This window comes from Mycteria americana, chromosome 1 (genome assembly GCF_035582795.1).
Source record: "Mycteria americana isolate JAX WOST 10 ecotype Jacksonville Zoo and Gardens chromosome 1, USCA_MyAme_1.0, whole genome shotgun sequence".
In the NCBI taxonomy this organism is placed as follows: Eukaryota; Metazoa; Chordata; class Aves; order Ciconiiformes; family Ciconiidae; genus Mycteria; species Mycteria americana.
The window spans coordinates 165,496,802-165,514,327 of record NC_134365.1 but is presented as its reverse complement, the minus strand read 5'-3'; the positions used below and the strand labels follow the sequence as shown (position 1 = coordinate 165,514,327).

Below are 17,526 nucleotides of genomic sequence, written 5' to 3'. Positions count from 1 at the left end.
TGTATAGAATCAATGGCAGGATCAAGTCTCCCTTTTAGACATACTCAAGTGTTAGTAAATGACCTTTTGCAGTGAAGAAACAGTAAGTTTAGCATTTAAAGGTTGCACCTGCATCCCCTGAAGTTGTTAGTAATGTTCTCATTGATTTCAGTGTTGCAGAATAAAGTCTTACAGATCTGTATCAATGCACGTAATCAGCTTTGAGTAGATGACAGATCCTTTAACTCTATATTAATGTTCATTTGTACAATAACTTCTTTGTACATCGCCATTAAATGCCTTAAATTCTTTGTCAGATTAGGTTCCCATTGTGATAATGGCATTTGATGCATAAATATCAGCCTAGCTTTTTTTACATTTGCCTGCACCTGATCTAGCCTGTCCAACTCAGCCCATGATAGATGTGTTTGTGTTTCCTCCCCATCATCATGTCCCTCGTTTTAGTGGAGGACAGTGCTGCTTGCATTGTCTCCGTGCTCCACAGCGGGGAGTGGTTAAGGATGGAGCCTCAGTGGTCTCCCCTTCCCCTGGGTCGCCTTCCTTCCTTGCAACAGCCTGACCCATAAGGGGGAAGAAGTCATAGACTCTGGACAGGAGGCAAGGAAGAAGATTGCAGTGAATTATCTTCTATTATCAAGTCTTGCAGTAATCTGAGAAATTGAGGGATTAAAGCGGGGAGAGAGACCCTCATCTTTACTTACAGCCTTTGAGACTGCACTGGCTTCTGAAAAATTTAGTAGCATCCAAAAGATTTCATAATGTCATGATATTTACAGGTATAGCACATTCTAGAAAGCTATCGGTATCCATTAACAGCTAAATCATTTTACCCATAGGTGATTTTACCCAAGACATAATAGAGGATGTAAATAACCTATTCTGAAATTTGTAATTATAGGACACATTTAATTATCTGACTTGTGTTTCTTAGCTTTAAGTGTAATGTGTATATATTCAAAATGAGTTTAAAAGGGATAGCAATTTTCAACAGACCACATCACACTGCAGCTTTTGTTGTTCCTAATGGGAGCTGAAATTCATTTCCCAGTTGTGACTGTTGAGTGTTTCTAAAGGTCAAAGCTATAAGGGAATTTTAAACTTAGTTATTCAGGCTCACTAAAAAGTAATACCAATGCACTGGTAGCCTTATGCATACGATTTGTTCACTCTTGAATATAAATACAAATGTAATGTCAAAAATAGGAAAAAAAAATCTGCTGTAAGTATTCTCCTTACAGCAATTGTTTAGCAATCAGGAAGTTAAATTGAGTTCTTTTTGCTTTGTAAGGTTAGTTATTGTTAGAAGAAGGTCTCTGGAAACCTAAGAAAAGCAGTTGGAAAATGAAAAGGCATAGAAACCACAGAGGTTAATTTCATTTGAATTTCCTTGAGATAAATCACAACTTTCACTAATTGATACCATTGTGGAATATCTTTAAAAAAAGAGAAAGAAAAAAAAAAGCCTTTGCAAGAGTCCTGCAAAAAGATGAAGAGTTCACCAAAACATTTTTTTCATGAATGACTTCATGACCAAAGAAAGAAAGACAGAAATAGGGCAGTGGAAAAAAAGCCAAACAAACAACAAGCTGCCATTGATGTATGTCATGAATGTAAGTACCTGTACCTAAACAACCCCCAAAGAACCTTTCTGTCCAAAAAGGCAGTCAGTTTACATGAATTCTAATATCCTTCTTACCATCAGCCTCATCAGGACTGGGAAATCCGAAGATGTGAAATGAAGTTAGGTACCTAAAGTCCACATAGGGTGTAGATGCATACACATCTTCACAGTAAATGGTAGATCACTAGAATTTGTATGTCTAAATCCTCAAAGCTCTTTGAAAATCAATGCCCACATGCAGGACACCAAAGCTATAACGGGCAACTGCCTGTATGTTTTGGGTGGTGTTAGTCAATAATGGATGAAATCAGTATGCCACCCTGAGCGATATTTTCCATAAAGACTGATGTAAAATCAAATATAAATTCCTGTCCAGACCCTCTGAAGAGCTCTGGGCAGCTGTGCTGTTTTTTCTCGGGTAGCAGTGAGACTGCATGTCTAGTGTGTCAGATGCACCATAGTACAGCATTGAGATGTCAAGTTCTCCTAAAAAGGAAAGCTGAGCAGAATATATGGTAATTAAATTAAATTTCCTTTTGGTCTTTTTGGTCTTAAAGCTCATGCATATCTTTTTGGTTTTAGGAATCAGACAACAAACTGTTTCTAGCTTTGTATCTATCTTGTCCTAAAGTCAGATGTTGGTTTTGCTTAAAATACAGATGGAAAAGAAAATACAAGGGAATTTATCAGGCTGGGAATGATAATAGAACATCAGCTCCAACATAATACAACGTTGTTTATCTAATAATTGTTTCTATATGGTTGTGATTATATTTTGTTGAGGGCAATTATTACATCATGTCATGCTGCAATATTATCCTCAATCCTGGTCCACTGACTTATGGTGACAGCTAGTCATCACTTTGGAATTAGGCTAGCTCCCAAGTTGAATGCATTATGACACTAGATTACCTATGTTAAAATAGAGTGAGAAAGTCAGCTTTCTGTTGTCAAGGTAGTGTGAAAGCTAACAAGACCCTATTTTTAATCTGAGAGCAGTACCTACCATTCAGAGACTCTAGCAATACATTGTGTCCTTTCACTTTGTAACTGAGTTGTCTTATCACAGACAAAATGTTTAATAACAATTCAGACTTCATTTGCAGAGACTGTTATTATCAGTCTTGCATCCTAAATTTACAAATAATGTTTAAAATAAAAACTAGCTTAAGTGTTATGCATTGACTGGAAACCCACCATTTAAGGCTATATAGAGCATATAATGGTTTGAAATAGCGATCTTTTCTTCCTCTTTTCAGTAGCTCAGTGTGCCTTAGACCTTATCCTTTTCAACTCCCTCATAAGCAAAACTGAATGGGCTTCCTGAGACCGTTTGGCTAATAAATGAAAGCTGTATAAAAATGGGCTTGCAACATAAGACATACCCAGGACATATTCTGTCATATAAATGAATCACCACTTAAAATTAGGAAAAATTATTTCCAGCATTAACACTGCTCATGACAGCCTATTTTGGCAGCAAAAAAATTCACAAGATATATATTTTAAAACACTGCACAGCTCTGTCTTATATAGATTCTCCTCTCCCACCCTAGTACCTGAGTGCCTTCCAGAAGCACATTAAGCAACATGACTAATGTCTGTCTCATCTTAATTCTTTTACTTTGAGCTGAAATATTACATTATTTTTCAAAAGCTACCTGCCAGTTGATGAAATATCATCTTTGCAATGAACATAAAATCTTTAAATAACTGTGAAGACCATGGAAAAATTCAACCTTTGCGGAAGCAAGTACAGTTTCTCTTGATGTAACTGGACAAGTGCCCAGTTATGGCAAGACACAGTTTCTGTACATAAGCATCGCAAAGCAGACTACCTTCTTGATGTGTGGAGGATTTGTGGACTAAAAAAGCAAGTGATCCTTCACAGCAGCACTCGTTTTGCTGGATGGGAGTTGATTAAGAATTTTTCTAATTAGTACAAGAGGGAAGATCTCTTTCTCTCTGGAACTACAAAGGTATCCAATTTTGTGGTTGTTGCTGCTTTATTATCCTGATCCTGCATAGGGTTACTGATGGAGATAACTCTCTTAAACTAACTGTCTTTTGTATCAAAGCATACAGAAGACTAACGGTATAACTTTTTAATGGCACAGTAACTTACTCAAAGCAATAGCTCTCAAAGACTAGAGACCTATGAGAAGACTAAAAATTAAATAAATGTACTGCTATTTAGAAGACATTAGCTTTTCTACAGAATGCATATGTGTGGTGTCACATTTAGACTAGCATGAAATTTAAGCTTGTGGAGTTACTGATAACGTTAGTACTGCAGTATAAATAAAGATTGCAACCAGCATGGACCACATTGTGCTAGATGCTGTACAAGCACAGCATAAATGTCTACCCCTCCCTGAAAAGTTTGGTTGGCTTCCAACAAACTGACTGTGAGATTGCTACATAATACCCCCCCCACAAAGAAATCATAGGCTAACAACCTCAGACAAGAGGAGCTGTCAGCAAACTCGGTTATGCTTTGCTGTGACTGACTTATGCAATGGCATGCTCTTTTAAGATAAAGAGTGGGATTCCCAGTATAGCTATAGATTGGGAGAAGCCAACATGTGAATTGCTTACAGCAGCCCCCCAGCATACGCAGCCTTATGGGAGAGAAGTCGAGGGGCCTGGATTCGCTGCTTTAGTGACTGTCTTTCCCAGTTGTCCATCCCAGTTGCACTGGTCTGAAAGCCTTGTCTGTCCCAGTTGCACTGGTCTGAAAGCCTGGCTTCAACCTTAAAACAAATTTTAATTTGAGCCCCAATTTCTCTGCCATCTTTTTGCCTTCCAGATTGACTAGAGAGCTAGATGTATTCAACAGTATAGCCAGTATACATTATTTCTTAGAAGAAGAAATGCTGAGTGTATAAAATATTAATCAGGATGATTCAGACATCAAGGTCAGGGTTAGGGGTATAAAACAGCTTTGTTTTGCATTTCTCTAAAACAGCTTTTTCAGAATTAGTGGATAATTTGGAAAAACAACAGAGCAGACTGTATGTTGTTGACCTCAAGTTATTGTATTTCTTTTTGGTTGTGGGTTTTGTGGGTTTTTTTTTGTTTGTTTTTCCCTACATAAACTATTTGGCAAAAGCATATTCTTTTCCAGATGGAATTTATTGCACATGAAGAGCTGTGGTTTTAATGACAGTTTAGACATTGATACATTCATTAGAATACATTTTCCCTTTAATAAGTGCTTTGATGTAGCGAGTATGTTCTCACTGTTCTGTGTATACATTTTCATGATAACCCCTTTGCAGTTATCTGGGACATCAAAGACTGCAGCTCTGCACAATTTCTGCCAAAAAGAAGCGGCTCTTTTCTTACTGAGTCCTTGTAGACAGGTCCACAGTATTTGGTGGATTCTGCTTTCAGCTGATCACAGTTGCAAATCCTCAGATTTAGTGTGGATTTTTTCTTACATAGTCTTGATTGCCATCCTGTCTTCAGCATTGCAGTGATTCTGCATTTTTATGAGTTACTGTAACCACAGCAGGGCCCTGTGTTAAAAGAGTATTCACATTATAGCATTAGCCAAGACTGTAAGAAGTCAGCACATCCCTGCAGTTAGCACACGCAGATGTGTCTATGGGCAATGACTACATATTTAGACTCTGGTATCCTGGAGTTGGATGCGTGATGACTCCTGCATCAGTGCAAATCATTTAATCCCAGCAAATATACGTGTTTTGCTAAAGGCGTTGCCATCTCTGCCTTACTGTCTGCAATGCCCCATTTACAGGCCACAACAGTCATTGAACTCTTTTCCAAAGGAGCTTTAAGAAGGTTGACAAGCGGACCCTGTAGGAAGATGGGATCTTCTAAAAACCAGGAGAAGCTATGCCTGCTTTTGTCAGATGTGTTTAAAGAACTATTGTATATGCTCAGTGAATTTCTTGGGAAAATGTAAGCATCACATGGCAGCTAAAGGATCTTAAGAGATGATTACATATTTCCAGTGTATCCCATGGGCTCGGTTTCCAGTAAGCATAAATTCCACAAGCCAAAATTTAGAAATATGCTATGGTTTGGGCCTGAGTAGATAAAAGGCACAGAAGCAGTAAAGTCTGAAATCCTTTCAAAAAAATTTAAGGTCTGCTGTTCCAAAACCAACAACTAGCACAAACTGGAATTAGTAGGCTGGCTGTGACATGACTGGTGGAGGGTCCTAATACTGTTCTTCAGTAAAGTAGCAAATTACTGAAAATACTAACATTTTCTTAGCATTACCTAGACACGTAGTACTTTTAAGAGGGATTCTGCTTGTTTCCACTCAGGTCTCTTTCAAGTGCTCTTCAAGAATATTTGCAAATAAGTTTTCAGATTTATTTCCATTGTGTTCTTCTACATTGTAAGAACTTCAGCTAAGTGGAACTTATCATCATCTAGCTATTCTAAAATCATTACATTTTCAGTTAAATCATTATATTAATGACTTTATGTTTAGCATAGAAGATTTAGTATATTGGCTATGGAGGATATTGCAAGGCATGGAGATTTCTATGTTCAAATAGTACATGAAGAAGAAGTGGAACTACCCTCACTGAAGTTCTTTTAAATGGGCTTTTCATGTTCAGTGTTATAGGTTCTACATCTTTCTACCTTGTTGGGGAATTCAGGTTATAGTCTATTTTTCTTTACCCCTGAACAAAACTATTACTTATCCAAATAGAAGAATTTCACTAGTAAAGCACTGCTGCAACAACATATTAGGACAACCTTTACTAATGCTAACACAGGAATGCAATCAGAAAAGCCTTGGTGCCTTACGTCCAGTTAACACCTGCTTGTTTTCCCTGCAGAATTTTTCCGAGAACTTCTGGAGAACGCGGAAAGATCCTTAAATGACATGTTTGTCCGGACGTACGGCATGCTGTACATGCAGAACTCGGAGGTGTTCCAGGACCTCTTCACAGAGCTGAAGCGTTATTACACAGGAGGCAACGTGAACTTGGAGGAAATGCTGAACGATTTCTGGGCTCGGCTGCTGGAACGGATGTTCCAGCTCATAAACCCCCAGTACCATTTCACTGAGGACTACTTGGAGTGTGTAAGCAAGTATACAGACCAGCTGAAGCCATTTGGAGATGTACCCAGGAAGCTGAAGGTTCAAGTGACTAGAGCGTTCATTGCTGCACGGACCTTTGTTCAGGGGCTGACAGTAGGCAGAGAGGTTGCAAACAGAGTATCCAAGGTAATCTAAAATCAGGGGATTTTAAGCTTGAATTTGTTTCAAATTTACTAGACAACTGAAATCTGATTGTGTGCTTTTTTTTAACGGGGGGTTGTTTGGTTGGTTGTTTTTTATGTCTACTGATAAACCCATCCTAAGTTTATAAATAAGGGCAACAGTTGTTTTTAATTCCTTCTGGACATATTAAGGCAATACTGACTGGAAAGCATTTCTCTGTGCTTAGGACACAATGAAACACCAATATACATCAATGTTATAGCATGGTAGTGATTGTCATTAGTAGTTCAAAACCAGCTACGTATATAAAAGATTATGATTATGATCAGAATTTAAATGTTTCGAGCAAATTTATGCTGCTGTTCATTAGGGCAGTACAGCCTTCACAGCATTCATTCATCATGCAACTGGGGGATAGATTTGTTAGAAATGTCTAGTCATGTTTTTGATGAGAAAATAGACGAATAGTGACACCTCTGGAGCTTGAGCTTTCCCAAAGGACGGTTTGACTCACATTTATTTTAGTTTTAATTGTTTATCTATGCAAATATTTAGGACGATTATAATCCTTGAGGGCTTCACATAATTAAAGCTATGTAAGAAAAAAACACACACAAAAATAACCCATCTGGGTACCAGAAATGTGCCTCAATGACTTTCTCTTACACAGTGTTTCAAACTCAGGTATATTTTTCTGAATTGCTGTTTCAACTAGATACTTGTTCTGTGACCTGGCTATTTCACAGTTCTAGTCTGTACTGTATTTGGACCTTAACTATATTCTGAAGTGCTCTAGTGAGATCCACTATGAAATGCCCAGATACTCACTTCTGGACGCATGCATGATTTAGACGCTTGCCCCTTCCAATACTTTCCTGCATTTACAAGCCTAAGCCATTCCTCTTCATTAAGAGGACTGGCTCTCTTGCTTCATTTAAATCACAACCAAAAGGTGAAGTAGAGCTGATATATTGTACAGTAGACTGCAATTCAAGAGCTCAACAAGATGAGGCATCTGAACTTTTCTTATCCTGTAGGATGTGATATTTTGCAATTACAAATTCAGAAGCCATGAAGCTGGAGATGTAGTCAACAAGTGAGAGCCTGATTTTATGCCCAGGAGACTGCATGGGAGGAAAGGGTCATTTTGCACTTAAAAGTCAGTGAATGAAATACATGATCCTGGTTACCCAGCTAGAACCGAGGTCTCTGCCTCCCAAGTTACTTCCTGGGCTACAGGGTTGCCTTCCCTTTTTTTCTGGCACTGTCAATTCTTGCAGTCCTTTCTGAACAGTGGCAGGGCATCGGCATGAAATCCCAGCCCACCTAGTCTAGTTGGGCACAGATATGTCTGTTTAGCCTCCAAGTGTGCAGAATGCATATATCTGCAGCCCCAGATTTCCTCTGAAAAGCGGTGATGTCCCCGTGGGTCAGGTTTTAAGTGAAAGTGCTGAGCTCTGATGTCACTGTTGTCAGTAGGCATTAGGTCTTGCTGCATTGACTGGATCAGACTGTAGGGAGTAAGCTATGTAATTCGTGTAGTAGATGTGTAATTTGTGAACAGATGAAGGTTTGAATTGTCTGCTGAGATATCACTTTCCCTGTGTATATACATGATTGTACAGGATGTGCAGGTGTCTCCCCTCTCACATACCCAGGAAATGTTTTCATCTTGCCTGCTGGGTTTTGGGCACATAAGCCCTTTCAAGAATGGAGCTTATCACAAGATCGCTAAATGATCCTGTGATCCTATAATGAGAACTACTAGGTCTGTAATCATAAAGTGAGCCTTTTTGTAGTATCATTTGAAGATGATAACAGTAGCTCAATAATGCTTCTGTTTTTGTCCTTTAACATGAAAGCAACACTTTAAAATCTTTAAAAGTGCTTGGTGGTTGGTGCAAGATACAGTCCAGGTTCTTCACTTTGCATATACATAAATAGTGATAGTCTATTAGACTACCTCTAGAATACTGAGTTCAGTTTTGGGCCCTGCCCATAGAAGAAAGACATTGACAAACTGAGACGAGTTCAGTGGAGGCCACCAGCATGGTCAGGACTGGAGTACTTGCCCTGTGAGGAGAGGCTGTGGGACTGGATCTTGTTCAACCTGGAGAAGAGACAACTTCAGGGGCACCTGGCAGCAGCTCCTGGTGCCTGTAGGGAAGTCATCAAGGAGGTGCAGCAAAGCTCTTCACAATGGGGCATGGTGGGATATGATGGGCATGAGTTGAAACAAGGGCCAGTTCAGACTAGTTATAAGGAGAAACTTCACCATGAGAATGCTCAAGCAGTGGATCGGTTGCCCAGAGAGCCTGTGCAGGCTCCATCCATAGAGGTCCTGATTGTACAAAGCCCTTTGAGGTGACCAGGTCGCGCTAGTCTGAGTTCAGAGCTGACCCTGCTTTGAGAAGCAGGTTGGACTGGAGATCTCCTGAGCACCCTCCCAATTCTAATTATCCTATGATCCTATCAAAAGATTAATGAAATGAACATTTTTACTTAAATGTAGTATATGCTTTGATTGCAAGACTGACTTTGGTATTAAATTCTCAGTGGCTATATTCATACCCACAGCAAATGGTAAATGATTGCTGGGTTTAGGGACTTTGTGTCATATGCAGCCTGGTGAGGCAGATGCGAAGAACCCCAAGTGACACCAAATGTTCAAGATTAATAAGTATCCTGTGGAAAGGCTGTGATTACTCTGAGATCCAAGTTTTTGTGATCATATCATAACTGTGTATTTTTATATTGGTCTGTACTGTAGAAAACGATAAATCCTTTTCTTTAAACATCATTTTAAAAGACTGCAACCATTCGTTAGAGTTAGCACACAACTTTGCAATCAAAAAACAGTCAGGTAAATATTTTTTGTTGCTGTTTTGGAAGTCATCCAGATTCAGCATGGATTTCATTTTCATTGTACTCTAATACTGAAAGATTCTGTGATAAGAATGCCACATCTGGGTAAGTCAAGAGAAATGAAAAGAAGAGATAATGAAAAGAAGAACTGTTGCAGTTCTTTTACAGAAATTTTTGTCCATTGTCTGCACTGGCTGGGAATGGGGGGGATCTCCTAGCTGCAACATCACAAGCTAAAAAGATTTTTTGCTTTCTATTTGTGGACCCATTATCTCACTGAACTGCCACTGTCAAAGGCCACTCACATAGAAAAAAGTTGAGCCTACACCTTAAACACCATGAGAAAGAGATTTATTAATGAGAAAGTTGGAAACAACATCTCCTTTGGGCCTTTAATTTACTTTCTCAGCCTCTTCTGGCCTGTTTCTGTAAAGGAGTTGGTGGGTCACACACTCAGAAGAATTTGTTCCCTATCTAATGTCAGGGATACATCCTTTCTGAAGATTTCTCTTCAGAGAGGGTGTAATGTTGGTACTGACTGAAAATGATGCAGTCAGTGTATTCCTTGCAAAACAGCTATACTCCCCTCTTTTTCCAATGAAGTACACAGTCAAGCACACTCAAAGTAGGCAACACATATCACAAACATTTTCCTCTTACAATAATATTTTGCTACTTGCTTATGTCAGTGAGATTATAATTTAGATAAATCCCATTTAGATAAATGAGGAGGGAGGGAGGTTAGGACATGTCTTTTTTTTGTAATTTTTTCTAATATTATATTTCAATTGTAAGCAGACATAGTTGATTCCATCTATCTGAAGTTGTGCAGTTTTAGTTGAACGGTGTTTTCATAATCTCAAAGTCCAATTGCACTTTTTAATTTTCAGATATTTTAAAACCTTTTTATTTCTCATACTAATGCATTAAAAATTTGTCAGTCTATGTTTGCTAAGGGCTTGTTAAATCTTCACTCACTGCAGTGTATTTCCACTGGCTTGAGTAGACTTCAGCTCACTAAATTCCACATATGCTTTGTAAAGCTGCATATGCATATGAACAAAATGTATTTTGTATGGTATTTCTTAAAGTGACAAAACCGAAAACTATTTATTAATTAATGTAAAAGAATCATAGAATCCTAGAATATCTCAAGTTGGAAGGGACCCATAAGGATCATCGAGTCCAACTCCCTGCTCCTCTCAGGACTACCTAAAACTAAACTATATGACTAAGAGCATCGTCCAGATGCTCCTTGAACTCTGACAGGCTTGGTGCCGTGACCACTTCCCTGGGGAGCCTGTTCCAGTGAGCAACCACCCTCTCGGTGAAGAACCTTTTCCTAATGTCCAATCTGAACTTGGCCTGACACAACTTCAATTATAATGTTCAATATATAACGTAAGAACTGCCATTTTGGGCACACCAAAGGTCTGGTTTAGTTGATTTTTACCTCAGTGCCCAGTAGTTTAAAGGTCAGTACAGGAGCAGAGCTTCTCACCTAGTATACTTTCTTAAGCTATAGCTAGTAGATGTTTATGGACTTTCTGAGCTACAGGCTCAGAAATAACTGGTAAAATTTTCTACCACCTGTTTTTCTACTGATTTCTCAGATCCTAAAAACCTGTAGAGTAGGTTTTCTGCTTTGTTACCATTTCGTGGAAAAAAATCTGTTATTCTTTTCTTTTCCTCCATAAAAATATAGCATATTCAAATGTCGATGTTTTTAAAGGTATTTTGGTTTTCTCAACTTTTTCCTGGAGGAAAAAAACCAAAAACCCCCAAACCTTCCTGACCAGCTGTGATTTAGTATTTAATGTTAAACTGAAGAAACTACTGAAAATATTTCTGAAGTTGCTGCCAGCTGTGATTTCCAATAATGTGATAGAAAAGACGTATGCATATTTTTCATGTTAATCTTTTACTATGTCTGAGCTCTGGATTCTTTACAAGTAAATAATGCTAAGTTATTCTCTCTGACTCTAAACAAAACATTCCCAGTAATCATAATACTGTCTTTGAACTATCGCTGAGTGGTGGAAAATGTAAGCAGAAAAAAATTGGGGAGGGTAAAGCAATTAAAATTTTAAAAAGGGAGGGTCTTTATGACTTTCCAGGAGCTTATGATTCCTGAAATATTATTCCCAAATATATTCATAACTGAATGACAACAATTATACAGCTTGTTGCACTGGAGAATTTTTTTATTAAATAAGGAGGACTTCTGGACCAAACACAGTATGTAGAAAATAGAACTCGTTCCCAAGAAAAGATTAAGACTGAAACTGAGGGTATTTCAAAAGATAGTGTAAATCCCTAACTGCATGCAAATTTGCCAAAAAAAATATACTAGTTGTACAGGCGGTACTGTTTCCCTAACAGGGTGTTATCCCATCAGGATAGCATTCCATCCAAAGAAAATTTTTCCTGGAAGCTTTTTCTTTTGATATACTTCTCATTAAAAGCTGTAGAAATCAGTAGGAAAAAAGCACACAATTTTTATGTTTCATGAGCATGACTTCTCAAGCCTGACTTGTGCCAATGTCACGTTTTAACCTGGGTAAATTCACATTGAGAACATACGAGTTGAGCAGAAAAAAAACAAATAAAGAAGTACGACTGGTCAGTCCTATCCAAAAGCACAGTCATTAGCCAGCTGTCATTACCCCGCTGCTGCTCAGAGCTCTAGTTTAATCCCAGGCAGACAGTTACATCTTCATTGGCTCTTGCACTGAATCTGGCTCACCAGGAGCAGCAAGGGAGTGCAGAGTACTCCTCTTTGCACACATCTGGGGGTTTAGTTATTGTTTGCTAGGTTTGCTTTTCTCAAAGTTTGGCTGTTTTGTGGTTTGGTTTTTTTTCTGAATTTGACCAGTTTCTTCCCATTATATGCTGCGATAAGGACAAGAAGAATTGTTCTTAGTTTGACTTTCCCTTTCACACTTGCAAATTCGTGCTACCGGCAACCAAAGTAGTTTTTATACCAGGAGTAAAGTGAAGCTTAGCTCTGGGGCATTATTAGGAGCAATTAGTGATTTGGTTAGTGGCATAAACATCAAAGATTTGTGACCCAGCCACTAAGAACTTATTTCATTAATGCATTTAAATATTAATTATAATTTATTGCAAAACAAAAAAGACTCTTACAATAGTTTTCTCACTGTGTGGCATAGGCTATATGTCTCCCTTTTTTAAACCAATTAAAACCATTCTTCCCCTGAATATTATTAAATTATGTTAATATCAGACTTCTTATTAGGAACCCAGTGATATATGGGCAAAGTGAAACAAATTCAGTAATACAATTATAAGGTTAAACCCAAGATTAGTAGTGAAAAGCAGTCTCTAGTAATTGCCCATGATTACTTCTACTCACAGAATGCCAGGCCACTGCTTTTCTAATGCGCTGAATCAATATTCTTACAAACTCTGCTTTTCATAGTTTATAAATAAACATTTGACAGTTTCTGAGAGCCATAAATAAAGGTCAATATTGAATGTCACACTGATTCAGATTTGAATCAATATTGGGGGGGGACTGGGGGAAATATGACATGCTGATAAGTCAGGTAATTAAAAGCCAAAACAAATAGTACTTTAATGCTGGAAAATGTGATTTGCAGGGTGCGACAGATAAAGAGCTACATGTCCTGTATGTTTTAACTTCATTGGCTGAAGAGATTTGGCTTGTTAAAGTCACAGAGGGAAAGGAGATCTAAAAAGGACTATGATTTTCACTAAACTTTAATCCTTAGTTCAAATTGTTAGTTTAGGAGCAGCCCAGCTGAGCAAGCATAGCTTTTATGATTGCTTCTGTGTCTATTGTTTTAAGGTTTTTTTCAGTCATTCATTCTTTGAGTTTTAATTGAATTGATATATCTTTCCAAGAACTGGATCATACCATGCCATGAATGGGCCACATGCTTTTTTCCTCCTCTTGTCCCTTGGTGCTCCTGAGGCAGGAGCATTATCCAGAGGCAGGGAGTCCAGGCATTATCCAGCCAGGGGGGTTTCAGGGCTCAGAGGTGTCTGTGTCATAGAAGCAAGAGTGAATGGCATCTACGCTGGAGCGCTTTGTGGGAATTATCCTTTGAAATGAGGTTCTCCAGCTATGCAGGAAATCTTTCCTCCTTTCTTGGAAAGAAAAGGGACATAAGCCGATATAGTTAATTTGCAGATATTTCATGGGAAAATAAACCAGATGCTTTCCAGATGTCCCAGACTTACTGCAGGTGCACTGATCTATTTTCCATTTTATGTGCACTGGAACATCAGATATCCCAGAAGAGCAGCTCAGGAGAAAAGGCCTAAAATGAAACAGCGACTCCAACAAAATGAAAACGGAGGTAGGAGGTCTGCAAAAGCTGTGTTCCATGTCCTATCTATTAGAATTGTCAGATATAATTCAGCCTGGCCTCTCCATTTCTTAGGCCCTTAATTTCATTCAGCTAGCTTTGTATTGACCTTAATAACCCAAGTTTAGAGGAGTCATACTGCTCAGTAAGACATTCAGTCTTCCTCAGTATCCCTTAAGTAGGTCTACCAACCCGGTTTATTCCTGCTATGTACTACTTCACATCTCAAAATTTGCACTAGTCCTGTCTTCCTGGATTCTTTGTATCATTCATGAGCAAAGATCTTCTGATTACAGTGCTTGTGCTCAGTTTGTGCTTTTTTTTAAATACCTATGGCACAGAAAATACCCATTAGTTCAGCTTTACATGAAACTTCTACCTATATATTAAGAACCAAAAGGAGTATTTCAGTTTAACACTGTCATTAAACACTGCCATAACACATTAGAAAAATAATTATTCAAATCAAGGTTTTTCTTTAGGATTGCCGAAAAGCACATTTTACACACAATACTTCAAAGTTTTCATACCAGTTGTATTTCCCACCTATAAAAGCTGTTGATATGGCACCTGCAGAAGCTATGTAAAGAGAAAATGTAGAACTTTTTCAGAGGAATTGCTAGACCAAAGGATGTATCCTAATGCATGTCATGATACACAGACAAGTCATGATAAAAATAATGGTAAAGAAGCAAAGCTCACCTAGCAGCTTGCTGACCCTGCTAGATTTAGACCTTCTCTGTAATTAATCTTACAGCAGGTTTTACGTTTTTGCTGTTTTAGCACAGGAGAGTAAAAGAAAATTCAGAGAATCAAATGGAAATAGGAAGGAGATTAAAAAGTCTGAAGGTTAAGCAATGCCAGGAGATCTATATCATCTTGCAACATGCTGACTTTTTAGGATGACTCTTTTTACAGATTGTCTTTATCCTGTTTCAAAGGCAGTCTATGGAAGCACTGTTTTCCAATCACGATTTGATAAAAGCAATTCATTTTATTTCTCAAGTGAGCCAGAAGCACAAAAACTAAGAGGTTCTTCTGCCTTCAGGTTTCTACAGAAAACATTAGCCAAGGAAATATCTGATTTACCTAAAACTTCTCAGGAATACTAACTGGAATAAAAATGCATATCTGCTTAAGTGTTATAGTCAACAAAGTCATCAGCAACACATTGAAAATGTCAAATTTCTTTAAGACTTTAAAATAATGAAGTCTGAAAACAACTATGTGGATCTAAGTGCAATTCTCAGTTATTCAGAGGTCAGTGACACATGGCTTCATTTTCTGCTTAAGTCTTACATCTCAAAATATATCTCAAACAAAAGAAAGATGGTATGAGTATAGGAATACAAAATGAAGTATTTCATTGTCGGGAAAATAACAGTTCTGATTATCTGTAAAATTTTAAACTTATCCCCATCCTCCAGTGTCTGCTTCTTATGGGAGTTTTTTATGCCACAAGCTTGCCAAGTTTTTTCCATAATCTTTTCTGAAGAGAAAATGTCACTTTTGTTCAGTCCACATGTCTAAGGCTATCATTGCTCTTTTTCTTCTTCTCTTTTCCTCCTTCTCCTTTTTTCTTTTTTAAAGCCCTTAAGAGGAATTCATTTCCTGAGTAAAAATTAAATGTACCGGACAGAATGGTGGAAAAGTAGAGCTTTGAGTAAGGTTAGGAGGATTTAGTTGACCTCAGCTATACACATCTGTCACCATTACATGGCCAAGAGCAGAACCTAAGTGTATATAGAGAGGACTGTAATACAAGAAATGCCCGCTTGTCCTTCATAACAGCTTGCCATCCTTTGGCAGCTGGCATAGAAGACTTTGCCTTTCCCCAACACCTCAGCACAGTTTTAGCCTGTGAACAGCTTCCCCATTCTTGAAAATGGTTTTGCTTTTAAAACTGCCAGAGATGTTTTGATGTTCAGGTCTCTCCTATGCAAGTTTGACTTCTGATCTTTGGCTTCAGAATGTTTATCAATTTTGCATGAACATGCCACTGGAGAAATTACTGGATTTATTCAGGAAGCATGTACAGACTCCCCACTTCACCCCTGCTTACGTGATTTTCAGTATCGCCAAGCAACAGAATTGCATCTACACTTACCTTTTGTACTTTTCATCCCATGATTCTTGCATTCACGTCCGTATGTTGGCATTTCCATGGATCCAAAAGCAAGTGTGTATAAGGCAATATCTGGCAAGCTGACAAAGCTAAGCAGGCTAGTACACTTAATTCGCATTTCCTAAGCGCTCTGCATGCTGAGTTGTTATGCCAAAGCATCAGCAGTTCTCTCCACAACAGAAGACACTGATCTAATTGTTCTGTTTCCAATGGAGGTTTTATGCATCCAGTTGGTAGAGGGAAGCCTGAGCTGCCAAAGATATGGATCTGAATTTCACAAAAGTAACCGTCAGTGTTTAAGTACAAGAAAGACAGAAATTACAAACTGCATTCTTCCTTCAGCAGTTTGCTGGCTCAACAGTACCGCCACTCACTGTGATGTTATGGCACACTGTGGCTGCTATGAACCCTGTTTTTCAGACGTGACCCAAAACAAGTGAATGCATACGGATCTAAGGACTTGGTCTTCTCTGTCTGGGGAATGCAATAATTGAACAGCTTTGGTCTGTGGCATCTAATCTGTATGAACTCAAACCAGCGCAGGCCTAGGAGACATGGAAACATGTAAGGAAAAGCTTCTCAGCTCAAACACCATCTTCTTTTAGCTCTATGTTCTTCAGTGTTGATGGAACAGGGAATTAGGTCGGAGCAAGTCTGACCTAGTTCTCACCCATATAGATGTGGCCATCCGTGCTTAACTCTGCCCTTTCACTATGCTGGAAACCAAACCCGTATTAGGTTACAAACTCCTCCTTGTGAATTCCACACCCAAAACTGGTAGTCTCTTCCCATGTTTCCAATTTTCCCTATTAGATTGCTATATTCTTTTCAGATCTGGCCACAACACCTTTTATACTTGCCTATTTCCCAGTGGAAGAGGGAACTGTTAGAGGCATTTATGTGTCTAATTTCTTTAGGCTAAATCTATTATTTTGTTGTTGTTGGCTTTACCTGATTATATTAATATTAGAGTGCCAGTCAATTAATCATTTATTTGAAACAACAATTTAATTTTGTACACTACTGTGTGAAAGACAGCCTGAACAAAAAAAAAATCAGTTTTCTTCCAATCTGAGTGTTAGTTTTGCATTTACACTGACATTTTCTTTGGATAAATGGTGGCTATTTTAACAGTTAGTTTGAAATCCAGCACAGAGACAGCTCAAGGCACACTGTGGCCTTTAGTCCTGGAGATCTTAAGGTAAACTTCAAGGGTAAACCTGCTACCACAGAGTATAGGAAGACAGAACCGAAAGATGCCCAGAAAGCTCCTGGCAACCTGTCCACCCTGGCAACCTATTCATCATGCATAAGATGTAGTTTTATAGGAAAGATAAGCACCCGTGTA

General features: G+C 38.4%; 1 protein-coding gene across 1 annotated transcript in view; it reads left to right on the top strand.

Annotated features, from left to right (window-relative positions):
- The window catches only part of GPC6 (glypican 6), a 775,473-nt gene that overhangs the window by 413,602 nt on the left and 344,345 nt on the right, over positions 1-17,526 (top strand). Inside the window, exon 3 of the mRNA XM_075491966.1 lies at positions 6,445-6,836. Coding sequence (XP_075348081.1) covers positions 6,445-6,836 — 392 coding nt within the window. The remainder of the gene's footprint in view (positions 1-6,444; positions 6,837-17,526) is intronic.